This window comes from Engraulis encrasicolus, chromosome 5, assembly GCF_034702125.1.
Source record: "Engraulis encrasicolus isolate BLACKSEA-1 chromosome 5, IST_EnEncr_1.0, whole genome shotgun sequence".
Classification (NCBI taxonomy): domain Eukaryota; kingdom Metazoa; phylum Chordata; class Actinopteri; order Clupeiformes; family Engraulidae; genus Engraulis; species Engraulis encrasicolus.
The window spans coordinates 49,187,144-49,205,367 of NC_085861.1; the positions used below are offsets into that span (position 1 = coordinate 49,187,144).

Below are 18,224 nucleotides of genomic sequence, written 5' to 3' on the forward strand. Positions count from 1 at the left end.
TATATGGAGATTGTAAAATGTGTTTTTGGTTGACCATCAAGAACATTTAATCATGTATAGTTTTCTAAAAAAAAAAAAAATGTCATGTTTGTACTGATTGTATGACTTTTGTGTGTATGTTAATTAACTTTTGTGTTCTTCAGATTTTTTTTTTGGTCTGTTTGTGTTCCTTCATAATTTGTTCCCCTTTTGGTCAATTGAAAGGGGTAACGCAGAAGAGTCTCTGCTGTGAAACCAACCTTAAGAGGAGTATTTTGAGCTCCACTCTGAAGAATGTTGACATTCATGATGGAGGAGAACAAAAATAAAAAAAAACATTCTGTTCCATGAAAGTCCCATTCTGCATAAGTTTTTACTATCCTGCATAAGCAAAGATATTATATTTCATTTGGGATTCCCTGCTCTGGTTAAAGGCTCAGATCTTCATACCTGATTTCATTCCATCCAGTCAGGTGTCTTCTAGTTTTTATTACACAAATATGCTTTTGCTGTGTTTGTTGTAACAGAATCTTTGTATGTGTTTGGATATGGTCAAGGACGCTTTAGTTTGAGCGGTGGATAGGCTAGACTTACTGTAAATGTATCGCTGCACAGGGGGAAGATTCTGTAGTTCTCCACTTTGGTGACCTCTATTGAGGAGGAATTGAGTTGATGTCATCTGCACTGTTAATTGCGTGCAGCGGCTTAACGCAACAGTTACAGTGTATGGAGTATTTACGTAAATGGGTGTAAACAAAAGCCTGCACATTTCAACACATTGTTCCTCACAAGAGGATAGGGCTCGGTTCCAAAACTTCTGGAGGCGGATGTTGTGACAATTGGCAAATACGTATAGTTATTTACCTGAAATGCCTATGCTCTTCTTCCTTTTGGCCCCAGGCCAGTGAGTAACTGGCCTTGTCTGACACGCCTAGTCATGCTCGTATAGCGTGTCACCTCACCAGACAAACCCGTGACCAAAATACATGGATGTGATATGATTGTCAATGCACTTGATGACAACCTTCTTCTCAAGGAATTGATTTGGTCCTATTCAGGGAATTTGTCACTGGGTTCCACTGAACTGGTTTACTGCTATTTGTTAGAACAACACAGTTGAATGTCACAGCTCAAAGCAGGTCCATGTCCAAATACTCAAACATTGAAATTACAGTGCAATTTTTTTTTTATTAAAAGAAGATAAATACAGAATGTGTTGTACTGTATCTGATTGGGCAGTAGACAACTCTTGACAAGGGAAAGTGCCCCCCAGTTGCCATCAGTGCAGAGCCATGTTATTACAATAGTAAATATGTTCTTGTAAAAAAAAAAAATGAAAAAGACGGCTAGTGCTTAGTTTTAGGTTTCCATCTACTATCGGTGTAGAAGAAGAAACCTCCACTAGATCTCCTGGTCTGCCTGACTCGATCGCTTAGGGCTACCGTAGTAGACCATGGAGAGAAAGACTACAGGTGGATCTGGTTTCAGCCAAGTGCCTTCCATGTTAAATAGACCCTAGTCTAATACCTGCTCCCCCCCAGGTGGCAAAGCAGTTTCGGTTGGGCCAGAGCCGTACGGTTCTGGGTTGGGCTTGAAATCCTCAGTGGACCACTTCCGCCTCCACCTCAACCCCCCCCCATTACCCAACACCCACTATCGTCTTGATATCGCACCTTGTCCAGATAACCTGTACAGAGTCAATATCGTCTCTGGGTAAATATTTGCACTGAAAGATGGGCGTTATGACCGTTGTTTAAATCTCTGAGTCCACATAGGGCCATCTCTTCTTCCTTCAGGACCAATATTTACTTGACGTGATCGAAGCCAAACGTGTTCGACATTTAAACGTTTATTGTTACTTATGGAGGGGGAAGGGGTGGGGATGGTACTTTTCCTCTTAACCTCCAGTTGCCTGTTTTGTAATCACATGCTTCTGTGTTGGTTGTATTTCCTCACACGTATGCTTGCTCAAATAGATCATATGACTAGATGTGTCTGAGCCCCCACAAAATTGTCTGTTTTTCGAAACACTGGCACTCATGTGGCATGTGTGAACACACACACACACACACACACACACACACACACACACACACACACACACACACACACACACACACACACACACACACACACACACACACACACACACACACACAGGCATCTCAGACGCCCAAAAACCAGATGCTCAGGTTTGCAGAGGGGAATTCTTCCAGTGACATGGGAACACTTCAAGGTCACTTGTATGCATCATCCACTGTCATGTCAAATGAATGTGCCCATTGTACACAATGATTTATAGCTTACGGATGGGTATATTTTTGGAGTCATCAACATATTTCGACACATGCATGTTCTGCATGGGTATTTTTTCTTGCGTATTTTCATATAGTCTTGATGCATTTAACAACTTATATCTCAATGGTTTTCTGGATGAGAATCAGACCAGTTAAAAGCTTTCAGGAAATAATATCTTTGTAGTAGGGCTGTTCAATACATCAAATTAATATCATGATATTATTACTGTCAAGCAATGACATTTCATAATATTTATAAATTCATTTAAAAAATTTGTCTATGCAGCCAAAAGGTAGGCTATGTTATGCACAATACATTTCCCTCCACTTGAGCCATTGCGAGTGCAGATCAGACTTGCTATCCAACACTCATGCAGAACACCACTGTGTGTCTCTACTGTATATGACTTTCCACTCACACTGCTGAAGAGAGGGAAGATTGTGAAATGTTTGGCACAATTATTTTTCTTAAAAAATGAATTGTCTGTAGGCTATAAATGAACCTTGGTGCAAATGCACAAGTTACACAGTACTTCTGCAGCATTTTGTTGGGGCACCTAAGGCTTGCATAACACTTCTTGACTTTCTCTCTGACAGAGAAAAGACTCTTGGTTTGCTTTGTTGACAGTGGTTGACAACAGAGATGGTTTGTGTAAACACTCCTTTCATCATATGGACGTTAAACATATCACACCTGGCCCTAGGTCTACGGAAGGGCAAGACACGGTCTATCAGCAAAAGTCATGCTCTCATATTAATGACCCCATTAATAAATAATTATCTTGAACAAAAAATTTGCATTTTTTTGGCAAGCTTTAAATTTGGGTCTTACATAGAGCTATTATATTCAGTGTTACTCACCGGGTAGTGGTTTGGTTATGGAAAAGCTAACAAGGAACTGACATTGAGTTAAGAAGGGCACTATAGGAAGACTGTAAATAGCATCCACTCTTTCTCACAATCACCCATGGCTTGCTCTTGAGTCAAGTAGGAACTACTACCATCACCTCATTCGGGATGGTGAATGGGGAAAATTCCACCATACATTTTTGTGCCTAGGCTGACATAGGGGGTACACAGGGAAAAATGTAATTATGTCAAACTTATAGTCACTTTGGGATAGAGAAAGAGATGATACAGCATGACTGACAGTGTGCTCATGGTATGTCAAAAAGGCTCAGTCAAGTCAAGAGTACTTTATTGACAAAAATCACACACACTTTAGGGGGTATGTAAGACAAAAAGGGACTCTCTCTCTTGCCCTTCCCTTTCTCCCTTTAATACTTAACCCCTTAGCACAGAGCATCTGTAGATCTGTTATAACCTTTTTGTCACCAAAATGGTAATGACCATGTTTTAATCTGTTACTTAAGACTCTGCATTGCCGTAGAAATATTGTTATGATAATAGTTGCTTTTTTTCAAAGAGTGAATAGGCCTGTCAATGGGCCTATCTGCAGTAAGAGGCTACAGGGCCAATGTGTAAGGGGGGAAGGAGTGTTCAAAACCACGTATGTCCCTGATAACCATCAAGGTAGTCCAAAGCGTTCAAGGTTCAAGGTCCAAGCCCTCCATCAAATACAGTACATACAAATTGGTGGTTTTGTTAAATATTCACGATAAAGGGCAGGTTTGTGAAACTAACAGCAACAAAAGAATCATCCTCTTACTACCATCTTGGTGTATATTTGAAGACAGAACAGGAGGAACGAGCATGACCCGAGAAATGATTGGCGTTTGTGTAATGTGATGCACTTCAGCCTAAACTGTTTTCAGTGTGTGAAGCAGGTGCAAGACAAGAATGCTAATTGTGAGCGAAGGCAGAGGCCGAGGGTGATGAGGATGTTTAGCACTGAGGGACATTTCTGAGTCGTTTCTGATTGCAGCTACCAGGCTCTACCAAAGAAAGGGTTCTACAAGGGCTCTAGCCCCTGCACTTTTGCCGGGGCTGTAGCTCCGCCCACACACGTTAGGTCAAGTGAAGTGTACATGGGTTCTACATTTTTGTTTTCTCCTGGCTGCGCGAACCTAGCTGCGCACAACTTAACCTCTGATTGTTGGAAACCTCTGTCGGTCAAAAAATTAGCTCACGTGTTTGGCTGCCAGTGTCTTGTCCCTCCTCACAACATCGTAACTGAGCTCTGCAGTCTCTCTCTCTCTCTCTCTCTCTCTGAGATGAGAGAGAGAGAGAGAGAGAGAGAGAGAGAGACTGCAGAGCTCAGTTACTCATCATGAGTCACAAGAAGAGGCATAGGGGATATAGAATCTCAGGGCTGTGTAGAGACATCTGTCAAAATAAAAGTAGGCCTATATCACACCCTGATGTAGCATACAGTCTCTGAATGATGAGTAACTGAGCTCTGCAGTCTCTCTCTCTCTCTCTCTCTCTCTCTGTGCTCGAGTGTGTGTGTGTGTGTCTTTGCACAAGATGGCTAGCGAGGCAATGGTTTTGTTCAGAATTAATAAAATGTCTTTGACAAGGAAACAGACATTTCTATACTCAAAAAACAATTGTTGTCTTTTTCTCAAAAGTAAGTTGCTTATATAAATTGTTACACCATTGTTCTTTAAGCCCACAGCCTGCATGTCAAGCTATCATTGAACCATCACAACAGCAAGGAAAACAAAATGTTCAATCCCAGCCTTAGGTATGTCAACAAGGCCTATGCCTGCTGTCTCTGAATATGGGCCAACTACACTAGGGTTTTCAACATCCTACCCAACCATCTGGGTGTGTAAATGTGAGCTGTGAGTGTGAGATGACGGAGAGGTATACCCCCTCTAGGCGAGTATACCTGAATGTCATCAGCAGAAACCTGAGAGACACTTTCAGGTCTGTCTGGTATTTTACCCAGAGCTAAAATAGTAAAGCGTATTTCATCACACTGCTCCCTCTCCCTGAATGACACACACACACACACACACACACACACACACACACACACACACACACACACACACACACACACACACACACACACACACACACACACACACACACACACACACACACACACACACACACACCACAATCACAACCACAATTACAACCCCTCTTCAAACTATTGGGGAGGGGTTACCTCGAGAGATATTTCAATAGTACCATACATTGCAGTTTTTGGCCATTAAAGGATTGTGGCCCCACATTCACAAAGCTGGTATTGCTATCATTTAAATACAAATACATAATAACCAGTCATTACCAGGACCCCCTTTTCATCTGTGGGCCCTAGGCAATTGCCTGCTTTGTTTGCGTGGTTGTGACATGCCTGGTTATTACATGAGGTAATACGGATCAGTCCATGCTGTGAATTACCGGTAATGCAAGGTTATCAGTTGTCAAAGAGCGGTATGATCACCTTTCAGGAGGAATTCACCCAAAATAGTTAGTGATCATAGTTTACAGTCTTTCAGTTTCCGCCACCTCTGGGTGTTTGGCTAGGAGTTTCTAAACAGTATCACTGCGTGGGAAGGTAAAAAAAAAGACAAGCAGAAACACAAGACTGCAGGACTTTCCCTTTTCAGGGGCCACGGTGAAAGCAGTGTCATCCTGGCATTGCAGACGGACATGAGATTTTTTTTGCCACCTGGCAGGAAAGTGACTGGTTATGCCAGTCTGTCGGGAAGATTCATGACAACATTTTGCAGTAAAAGCAGTTTTATTGCATTCACAAACAACAGATCAAGATCCTCAATGAACCAATGGGGGAAATTCGCTTTCAATATGAAATAAGAAATCACATAATTTACAAAAAACAAATGTGCAAACCTTTATCGAGACATAGACGAGTAGAAATGGATAAACACTGTACATATTTACAAACTGTGCAGATATTATAATACAACATGACAATATCAGTGAGGATCAAAATATGACAATATTAACCCAAATTTGTTTTGCATTCCGTCTTCAACCTGGCATCAAAACCACCATCATAAATATCTTGTATGTGTGGCTCAAACTGTCTCTGGTCTGTCATTGCTACCAGAAATCAGAAATGAATAAACATTCTGACAACTTTGTCATATACTGTATGTCCTTTTTAGAGATTTTGATGTGGACATCTTTCTGGACCTTAGGGCAGGACCTTCTAAGTTCACCTCATTCATCACAGGCTTCTGTGTGACTGCTGAGATACCACTTTCCAAATCAACATTGTTCAGCTTCAGCTCCATCGTGCTCATGGAAACTGAGCCCACCAAGTTCACAGGGCTGAGAATCTGCTCTTTCGTAAATTCTAAGGTGGTATTTTCCAAGTCCACAGTTCCCTTACAGTTGTTATTCTCAATTTTGGACGTCAGGTCAGGGGAAACCTGGCTAATGGTGAAGACCTCACTGCTTGTCTTCTCCTCAGACTCTATCTGTGTGGAACCCATGCTCACTGAGCCAGATGACCTCTGAGAGTACTCGTAGACATCCTGCAGGAATGCGTCTTTGGTGTTGTACTCCTTCTTGAAGAGGATGATGTAGCACTTGGGCAGGAAATGGCAGCAGAGGATCCCGTAGTTAGACATGATGATAACCACCATCTCCACAGCGGGAAGGTACTTTCCAGAGGTGGTCACGTACACAGGAATGAAGATCACCCACGACATGAGGTAGATGAGCATGCCAAAGGTGATGAACTTGGCTTCGTTGTAGCTCTCCGGAAGTTTCCGACCCTTGAAGGCGAAACCGAAACAGACAAGTGCCAGAAAAGCAATGTAGCCCAGCATTGTGCCGAATGCCGCGTACGAACCTTCATCGCACTCGGCCAGCACGGTTGTTGTTCCTGGGCTATATCTCGCCTTTGGACTGCGCAGCACCAACCAGAGGATGCAGACCACCACCTGAAGCCCCATGCAAACCCCGATGATGATGTAGGGCTTGTAGAGACGTCGCAGGGCCTGCTGCACAGATGGGTTGAATTGGAAAGCCAGCAGGATCTTCAGAGACTTCACCAGGATGCACGATACACACAGGGTGAAGCTCAGGCCAAACAGCACCTGGCGAACCTGCCAGAGATGTGACACAAACATGATACAAACTTTAAGTGACAGGGTTATGAAGCGTATGATCATTTAACAACTTGGTTGCTTGGTTACCTTGCTTGCAGGGTACAGACTAATTCATTTTTACTCATTACATAAATTGTGATTGTCTCAGAAGAAAAACATCCAGGATGTTTAGAAAGGTTTACGGTTTCACAGATTCCCAGATCAGAGTTGACAGGTGTGCTTTTGAAGTGTGAAGTGTGAAGAAGAAATCCTATGCTTTTCCTGAAAGGGTAGGCCAACACAGTCTTTGCCTCTAAAGTTGGCAGGCACAATACCCAAAATAAACTCGCCATTAAAGAGGAAATGAGATCTGCGGCAGGGCCGAAGCCTATAATTATCCAAGAACACAATGGACCTTGTTTAAAAAGGTGAGTCAGAGTTGGTTAACAAGCAGTAGGCTAAACCCTGTAAGGAGCTTTTGCACACCAGCATCTATGAAAAAGTCAAATTAAGCACTCTGTGGCAATTAATCATGAGATGAATGGCTATACATAGTGACCATTTCCCAATGTCGAGTGTTCTAGCCTTGGTAACGCGTGAAACACCTAGTGATTGTATACTCCGCAGTCCACCAAAGAGTATCCAATCACTGGGCACTACCAAGGCTACAACACTTGACATTGGGAAATGGTGTATATCTTGCTTCAGATCAAGCAACAACAAGGTCTCACTGGAGGAAGTTAAGATCACTTCGCCAATGATACATTTACACTGAGCTATTATTTGCTTGCATGTACACATAAGTCATCCACAGGGTGAAAGTACCTTGCATTTTTTGTCGCTGGGCTGGCCCACAAAGAACACCACACTTATGAAGCTGCCAATCAGAGAGAAGAGGATGACCTGGCACAAAGGACCCCCCGTCGCCCGCACCACCGGTGTGTTCCGTTGCCACAGGAACAGCACAGAAATGACTAGTGCCATGAGGACACCGAGGCCTGCTAGCGATAGCAGAACGATAGCGAAGCCATCCTCCCAGTCCAACAGCTCCATGGTCTTCAGCTGGCAGACCTCACTTCTGGCAGGTGACCACTCTTTGGTAATGTCGCAGCTGAGACATTGATCCATATCTAACAACCAGAACATCAAGCGTTATTATTATGCATTATTCGGGTTATCAAGCGTTATTTTTCTGATGCTAAACACTTTATTATTCTACTGTGTTGTAATGCTTTAGTGGCTCAGTGAATAGGCCTACTAAAATTGTAGACTTTTGCCAAGCATTTTGAGACATTTGCAACAATTAGGAGATGGGGTACTATTGCATGACATCCACATACAGTATTCCTTGCTGTATGCAAGGGGCATAATAATAAAAAATGGCAAAAAAGTATTATTTTGGCACAGTCTATTCTTACTTGAATTGAGAGACTAACATGAAGTGTTCCAATTTGTTTCTTATTAAAATACTTTGCAACTAATATTTTTCATGGTTACCAGATTGATACATTTAATTTGAACATTGCAATGTTTATGCGATTCACTGTGTTTACAGGATACACCCATTGTGTTAACAATTGAATCTTTTTTCTATATTTGGTTGACAGAGTGTGTGAACTTGGACAGATTAGGGGAAGACTGTCCTGTCCTGAGACACTGCCCTGCATGTGTAGCAGAATGGATTATTGAGGTCTCATTTGCATCCTGATCTCTGCGCTCGGTGATTGGATCCTGGAGTTGGCCGTAGGGCATTTAGGTAAGCACGGTAACCTGTCAGGTGACCACCCTCAGGTTACCGTGCTTACCTAAATGCCCTACGGCCAACTCCAGGATCCAGTCACCGAGCGCAGAGATCAGGATGCAAATGAGACCTCAATCATCCATTCTGCTACACATGCATAATGCAAATTGGTTCCCTGTGTGCAGGTTCTTACATTCTCTATAGATCCTGCCTGTAATTAACTCAACAGGATGACACAGTAAAAAGCATGCATATGAAGTGTGGACCATTGGTTTAAGACAGTCCATGCAGCCCAAGTACCATATACAGTATGATGAATTCAGGTAAATCAGGCCACTTTGGGCCACTCACTTATATGCAAGAAAGTGACCCAATTTACCTTAATTCACCATATATTGCATTTACCTTTCTCCTTCCCCTCTGTCTGCCTCCCTCTCATTCCTCTGTCTGTGTAAATATTGGTTCTCTTCTGTTTGAGATACTATTAAGACAGGCTGAACAATGACTTTGTGAGTAATGTGGTTTGTAAGTATGCAGGCCTGTCCGCACGCATATTTCACAGACAAAGACAGAGAGAGAAAAGAAAAGAGAGGAAGACAGATGAAAGGGGAAAAGGAATGAAGAAATGAGAATGACATGAGACAGAAACGAAAAGATTAAGGTCCGCAACACTGTTCGATGCCACCACATAAAGTTTAATGGCATCACGTTTCGGACTATCGGTCCTTCATTAAAAGTGCAATTTGATGAAGGTCTGATAGTCCGAAATGTTGTGCCATTAAACTTTGTTTGGGAGCATTGATTTGAACAGTGTTGCGAATCTGTATCTTTTTAATTTTAGTTATCTGCTGTTTGGTCCAGCACCTGTGCTACTGACGTGTGTGAATTCTCTGACTTTTCTGGAAATGACGAGACAGCACACCTGTGTTGTTGGAGTAATAGTTTGGGGGGCAGTTCACGCATTCATAGCAGCATATGTGTTGGCCCTCCACGGTCTTCTTCACCTCTCCCGGCTCACAGCTGTTGGAGCACTTTGACACAACATTCTGGAGGACAAAGGGAACATGGGGACGTCATCAGAGATGGCAAAAGCAAAGTAAAAGTAAAGAAAATAAACACAGTTACCAACCCGGGTAACTTATCTGAGTAGCCAGTAGACCTGTCTATGTGTCTTACAATCAGCTAACTCTGCGCTGGTTGTATCACATTTGTGGTAGGTCCACATTAGGGACAATGGAGTAAATGGTGTAACAGTTGTGTAATATCATGTGCTAGTATTGTACTTACACCATTCATTTACTTTTACTTTTATTTTTGACACATCTGGGTGTCATACAAAACCATCACAAGCTCAAGCTGTAATTCCGAATCCAGTTTATCGTCCAAGTTCACCATGCTACCCAAAATTCAGACAACAAATTGAAATGTAGATCCCAGTTCAATTTCTGGCACTGCATGTAATGTAACCAGCACAGAAGTCAATAAAAATTCCCTGGCATTTCTGCTGAATGACTCTACGCATCTGCTTTGTTGTGTTGTGTTTGTAGCCTATTCATGCTCTCTGGGTGAGTCACCTTGAGGTCGGCTAGCAGCCATGCCATCTCAGGGCTGGTTGGTCTGATAGAGTTGTTGAGTGGGTGATACTCTGCCACCACGTTGAGGGACCTTATGGCTCCTTCAGTGGTAGACCAGATGGAGATGTCGTAGCCCAGGTTCACGTCTCCATGTTCATCAAATCTGTACTTCCTGCCTTCCATCTGAAACGTTGTGTTCTTCAGCTCACGGAGGAGCTACCGTAGAGAGGACAAGTGATGGTAAATTTCAAGAATTGAACACACAACTAAATCTGTTGCCTCTTTTCCTTTGCCGGTTTTCTGGTAGGCCCACAGCTTGACACAGCGCGACTCCGCCGCCACTTTTTGCTTCACTATTGAGCCGTGTCGTGCCTATTCAAAAAGCGAAATGTCGAGCTGTAGGCCCACCAGAAAACCAGCAGTGGAAAAGAGGCATGTGTTTTTGCCATTTGTAGTACTTTATTTCATGTTAAAAAAATTATCTGTGAAATATTGAATCAATAGTATAGGAATGTTAGTATGTGACGTACCTGCCATGGTTGAACTACTCCAGCAGTCTTGCAGTTGTGTTTAGAGCAGAGCTGTGCAACGGCCTGAGATATGGCATTGACGGCCATGTGGATGCTGAAGACAGTAGCCGAGTTGATGTGGTTTAGCAGCACCGACGTGAAATTGGAGGGATGCACTGTGTCGTAGTATTCATGCATAAAGGGGATGCTATTGCTCTGCTGCGAAGCTTTGCTGGCGGTCACTTGCTTGATGTACTGCTGGAAGGATAAGGTGTTGCCGCTCTTGAAGAAGAACCCGACGACCGTCCCGAGGGAGGTGAAATTGAGGTGATCCATCTGATTGCCGGAATTGGACCAGCTATCGCTTGCGATCCACACTCTGTCTTCAGGTGGTCCTCGAAGTAACTCCTCGAACAACCGCTGCATGTATATTGGCTTGGCAAAGGAAATTATCACCTTCGCCCGCTCGTTGTCACGTATAGTTCGGACGGCTTGGAGGATGGAGCTGTTCACTTTGGGATTGGTCACAGAGTCGGGCAGGACTATCTTGAAGGCCAGGCAGATGCCATTCTGTGCCGCTTGTGACGAGAAACTGTCCACCGCCGACCGCCCGTAGTCCCCATCTGTGCTCATTATACCCACCCAATTCCACTTGTTGTCTTTTAACAGCTTCACCATGGCACACGTCTGGTAGTTGTCATTGGGCACGGTCCGCATGAAGGCAGGAAAGCGAACCTTGTCACTCAGTATCGTCGCTGTGGATGCGTAACTAATCTGAAACAAAATGAGGCAAAAATGACAGCAATCTTAGTACTTCCCTTACGCCCAGAATGATTGTGGTTTAAATATGAGGACTAGTTACATACAAGTTATTATTAAAAGCATTTACAGGGCGATAAGCACAAAATAATTCCAGAAATCAAACCATTTTCTGACATTTTGTCTAACAAATGTAAAATGTAGCCAACTGATTTTGCTGATTTTGGGAAAAAAATGTATGTTGTATGTTTTTGGTACCCCTATTCCCTAAGCCCTACTGTATTAAATTTGTTGAAATGTTGTTACAAACACTTCAGCTAAACCACCCCCACCACCAGAGCTGGACAGGCCATCTGGCACAGCGGGCACTTCCCGGTCGGCCCTGCACCCCCGCGAGGCCCTATTATAGGGCCCCACGAGGATGTAGGGCTACCGGGAAATCAATTCCGCGCCGCTAGTTATGAGGGGCCCTTTAAGGTCAAAAGTGCCCGGGCCCTATTTCTCCCTCAGTCCAACCCTGCCCCCCACAGCCAAGTCATACCTGAGGAGTAATTTCCAGAGTGAGCAGTCGAGCCACCGAGATGGAGAGCTCCGAGGAGGAGGCCCCCACCACAGCCATCACAGGCTGCCTGCGCTCAGAGCTGGTGGTGTTCCTTGACTGGCAGTTCCCACCACCACTAGCACCACCATTGAAGACACTACCACTACTGCCAGTACTGCCGAAGCTGAAGGCCTTGGTCAAGTCGATGGATGCCCGTAGAGCCATGCTGACGTCTGAACAGGAGTCGTGGATGAGATAACCCAGGGTGATGCCCAGCCCGGCAAGCGTTGCGGAGCGGTTGGCTTCCTCCACGGCGTGGATCATGGCCAAGGCTTGGGTAATGCGGTTCACGTTTAAACTGGAACAGAAGCAATAAGGGGGGAAAGGAAGCGAAGATAAGTAAGTTGACTTTTGCGTGCTTTGAGAGCAATAAGGCAATGTGCAGATCATGCTCTCTGGTCAGTGAACACACTCAGGCTTTTAGCATGTGTTTATCCAACAGCTAGATAGCTGAGCAAACATGGATGAGTGTAAAAGTAAACGATAATGTGACGAATGATGAATGTTTTCCATGAAATCATTCTCAAGCATTTTATTGGCTACCTAACACGTTCTTTGGTAGATATTGTTTCAAACTTAGCCTACTGAAAACTTTAAACAATGTAGAATAATTTCACACAGTCAGCATTTCCTATGTATTAAATGAATGGTCCTATCCAACCCAGGGGTCCAGGCACACTGGGCGCAGAAGTGTCAGTCCATTATTGTCACCCATTTTTCTTGGCATCTGCTGCTGTACTATACTGCATGTGCATGTATGCCATTTCTATCATAAAGGTTCCTTGAATGTGACGTGTAGGCAGGCTTAGGTCCACTGAAAACCCTCTGCAATTAATGATGAAATTATCAGAGTGGGTCATGTACTTCTATGTGTTGACATTCTGTCGTGGCCCCTATGCCATGCTTTCCAATTTATCCACAAAGGAACATATATTCATAGCATATTACTTACTGCTGTAGTAGGCTGATTGATAACAAATTATGCACATTTTTTGCATTTTTATTTTATTCTGTTTTTTTAAAGTATTTATTTCTAGATCTTTTTTTTCCTAAAGAGTAACATATGTTAAATTGTCCCAATTCTCTTGAATTTCCAAGACATCATCGATGCTAGTTGTTGGAGAGGCCTAAATAAAAAAAGCAAGTAGTCAATAGTTTGTTGACATAGCTATGGGCTACACTACACTAATATTATCATGAAATGAAAAATCGTTAGGTAGTAGCAGATAGCCTCTGAATAGGCTACATGTGAACAATTTTCAGAAGATGCGAGTTAAGTATTTGATGGAATGTCCATTTATATTTAAAAAGGGTAGGTCTAATCTTTGTTAAAATATATCCATAATAGCACAGGTTATTTATCATGGTTAAATGAGTATTATACAAACCTGAATTGTGTAAAATGTTTTGGGGTTTTTTACAAATGGAAAATCCATGTCACTACCTTTGAATGAATTACATGAATAGCCTGTTGGACCACAAAATCTTTACAGAGGCTTCAACCATAGAAAACCGTTTATGTGTCAGTACCAGTCATTATTTGAGTCAGCTAATACATATGTTTTCATGATAGAAACTAGCAAATGAACTAGTCTGTTCATCTACTTAACTCAGTACAGCAGTGATATCTCAAAAAACAAAGCTCAACTAGTCCATAATTTAAACAAGTCAGAAATCAACAACAGTAATCAGATCAGTTTATGAACACACACACAGCTGTTAAATGTAATTTATCAGTGGCTTTGCGCATTACCAGGCAAATGCTTATTTCACCTCTCATGTTCTTAGGCCAATATTTATTTGTTGATACATTGACTCAGATACTCACTCCACACAGATTGAGTGATGGTGACTCCTTAGGTCTTGGGTGGGCTCTAGTCGGGCTCCGCGGTGGAGGGGGAACAGGCCTCCGATGATGATGTCTCCAGGGGCGCTGGCTCCAGGGGGGAAGGATGCTGAGGTCTGCTGCATCCCCACAGTCACAGTCACACCCGTGAGGAAGAGCACACACAGGTACCACCGCATGGCTCTCTCAGATTAGTTCCTTCACGACTACTTGTAATAATTCTGTCGTTGTCACAGACAACGAATGTGGATCTCTATTCGTCTTGCCTTCTGAAGTACCTCTCTTCTTTCCTTCTCACCCTCACCTCGTCCCTTGTCATTACTTTTTACCTCTTCCCCTTCTCTCCCTCCCTCCCTTCCTCTGCTCTTCTCTCTCTCTCTCTCCCCCCCCCTCTGCTTCGTTTTTTTCTGTCTGACTCTTGTACCTTCTTTGCTTTCTCCCAGCCTCTTGTGTGATATCTATATACACTCCTTTTTTGCCAAGTATTGCTCCTCTCTATATATCTCCTTTCTGCAGCCTCTATCAGGCAATCAGCATCTTTCACTGAATGTGGTCCCCTTCTCAATTGTTTTCAGTCCCTGACTGACACTCTCTCCTCTGCCTTTCTTTTGTCCTCTGTCTTAACTTACTAATTTTTCTACCTAGCTATGTGTCTCTCCAATTCTATTGCTGTATTTGCCTTTGTATCTCAGTGTTTGCCGTTTTGTAGCTGCCACTGTTTCCCTCTGTCAACTCGCCCCACTGACCCAGTGCAATTAGTCCTTCATCTCCACTTCTGTCTGTCAGCCGGGTCTACTGGTTATTTAGACTTCTGCATGGCAGACTAAAACACACATGCTCTCTCTACTCGCATGGCTCCACCCCATCCGTGAAGCTTCTCCTGTCTCTACTGTGACAGGTCAACGCCCCTTCTTCCCCCTCCACCCCCACAACTCACTCTCCAGGTTTACTCTTCCCCAGAACTTTCTCCTACGCAAGCCATGACATAGGGGTGCCTTAAATAAGGGTTATAGTTCTACCGTATTCCGGTCACATTATTTACATTAGTGATTATAGCTATTTGTAATCATGCAGTTGTGTTCATTCAATATGGAAAGTGCATATTTGGGATCATGGTTATAACATGCTATAATTCCAAAGTATTTCTGCATGTACTTTTCACACAACATTATCAGCGAGTACAATATAGTGTAAATACAATGATTATTTTTAAGTTAAAGTTTTACAGGCAATTATTTACTAAAGTAACCATTGCCACTAAGGCATTTGACTTTTTTCTTTCTTTTTTTCTAAACTAGACTTTCTAAACTAAACTAGGCAAATAATTTGTTAACTCCTGCAAAGTGCATCACTATTGGAGAATGTCAGAATGTTTTAAATACCCCAGCGTCATCATGTTACCAAAGCAGCATCAGAGGACACTGTTGTGAAATTAAACACCATGTTCTCGCATGGCTCATTTGTCAGAGTCTATACTCTTGTGTATACCACAATTTCCTGCTCGGTTCAGAGATTTTATTTCACAACTGATATGGTCTGATTGCTTGCCTAAGTGTGTGAAAGCATGTAGATGGAATGCTGTACTGACGGTCTGACCAACAGGCCTCAGTATGTGACACGACGAGTTACAGGTTTGTCCAAACCAGGGCTGATCTTAACTGGGCCACTCCAGGGGCCGGCCTGTCCTGTCTGTAGTTCTCTGTTGTCCCTCCCCACCTTTGATACATTCAAGCATGTCCTGTTGAGGTGTTGTGACAAGGAGCAGGAGGCCATACACAAGAGGGACAAGTGTTTTGACTTTAAGGGACACTGTGCAGGAAATGGTCAAAAAAGGTACTGCAATTATGCTGCTCATTGAAACTGGGCTGCCTATTGCCAAATTTGATCTTTACATGAAAGTTTACTAAGTAATAAACAAATATTTTCTAGAATGGTCCAAGCAGTCATTTTTGCTGCTAAAAATGGCTATTTTTGGACATTCAAAATGGTGGACCATGGAGAAGATCCCCTTTTCATGTATGAAAAGTGCCATTTTTCCAGTCATAATGAATACTTAGAATTTGATGGTGGTGTTAAGTTTTCATGAAAAAAGTAACATTAGTGAATGGGCAACATGAATTCTGGAAATAAACTACTAAAAATCTCACACAGTGTCCCTTTAATACAGCCTAAATGATGCCCTGAGGAAGGTCTTTGAGTGAAAGCTTGGCAAGTAAAAGACAAAGAAGGATTTGAGTGTGTAATTTTCCCTCCAATTTTCAGGTCTCTTTGTAGTCGCTACAGCGGTGTAATCCGTCTAAATGACTTCATACGGCCTAAAACCAAAGTCATTGTCATGATGATGAAAGCAGCAGAGTGTAGACCAAATCCGACCCATTGTCTTAGTTTTGATATTGAGGTTGGAGGACCCAAGCAACCGAAGGACAGAGCTTGTCATCCAGACTTAAGCTGGACTTGATTGCAAAGAGATGTTATTCTTACAAGCTGGTGTCAAAAGTAAAAGTAAAGGTCAAAACAGAAACACATTCCTGCCGAGTAACTTATCTGAGTAACCAGAAGACTTGTGTACTTGTATTACGATCAGCTAACTGCACTGATTGGAAGCTTGTGGTGGGTCCTTGTTAGCCTTGCGCGCAATCCTATGTACTTCCGCCAAGACACTTGGCTCCGCACTATGTCTGGTACCTGTCCTCTGTGGAGCGATGTTGACCGGTAGGATTTTCGCCGGTGTTCTGACGAACGGTCCTACATTGTAATTTTATCCTACGGTAGGATGTTCTGTCAGATATGTCTGTTAAACGGTCCTACATCGCCATAGATAGACGTCAGACATGTTTGTTCAACAACTTTTTTTTGTTACTTTGTTTATTGGTAGGATTGTTCACAAGGCTTACAGTTCATTTCAATATAACACATTCATCATCATCATCATCATCATCATCATCGTCATAGTCATCGTCATCATCATCACCATCCTTTTTTTTCCCCCCTTCTCTCTTCTTGTTTCTTCTTCTAGTTCACGATATATGCCCATACAAGAAAGAGTTTGGCTGGAAGGTCAATCAAAGATTTTTTATGGTACCTAAACAATGTGCCCATATCTCAGGAGCTGACATAAAATGTTGGCGAGGATGTGGAGAAGAAGGGTCAGATACACACATATTCTATACATGTTCTATAATAAAACCATTTTGGGAGGAGGTAAGGCGAGCTGTCACATACATTTTTGATCTTAAACAACCTCTAACACCAGTAAATGTATTGGGCATTGACCTACCGAACAGCATAAAAAGAACGCACCGTAATTTTTTTCATATTCTACGACTTACTGCACTAAAGCAAATTACAAAATTATGGAAACAAAGCAAACAACCAGATGTCCAGCTATGGTATAATACAATAGAAAATGTTTTGGAAATGGAAAAAAATATATTATTTTCTAGAAAGTGCTCACACAAATGGGAAGAAATGTACCCAGAAAATCTTTGCAATAATATGTGTCTTTACTTTGAAAATAGAACAACAACATAAGCTTCCAAATCTTTCACAGCTTTTGCATGCCCTCACACACCCACCCTCTACACCAGCACATACATAAATCCAATACAACACCTACCTCACACACACATACACCTACAGGTTTGTTCAACAATTTAAGTTAAATCCTGATTTTTCCGAAAATGCCCTTCCTGCTTCCTGCAATCGCGTCAGATCAAACAAAGTCCAGACCATGAATACGAAATGGAAATGGTAGTATTATGGGATGGTTAGGACCAGGCTAGGTCCTTGTTAGGTTTTCAGTATTTTTCATTTATAACAGTCTATCTATCTCATTAGGTATAATGGAGTAAATGGTGTAACAGATATGTATTGCTGCCATGTGCTGGTGTTGTAATGTACACCACAAATGTACATTTACTTAAACTTTTGACACCTTTGATT

At 42.5% G+C, this 18,224-nt stretch overlaps 1 protein-coding gene across 1 annotated transcript; it reads right to left on the reverse strand.

The window, feature by feature from the left end:
* Window positions 1-5,971: 5,971 nt before the first annotated feature.
* On the reverse strand, window positions 5,972-14,574 carry LOC134448635 (G-protein coupled receptor family C group 6 member A-like). The gene is made up of 7 exons (XM_063198305.1): window positions 14,265-14,574; window positions 12,377-12,734; window positions 11,098-11,850; window positions 10,568-10,783; window positions 9,916-10,039; window positions 8,078-8,382; window positions 5,972-7,270 (listed from the first exon to the last, which is right to left on the reverse strand). Exons 1-7 carry the CDS (start codon window positions 14,459-14,461, stop codon window positions 6,299-6,301), a joined length of 2,925 nt encoding a protein of 974 aa, XP_063054375.1. The 5' UTR covers window positions 14,462-14,574; the 3' UTR covers window positions 5,972-6,298.
* Window positions 14,575-18,224: the final 3,650 nt, after the last annotated feature.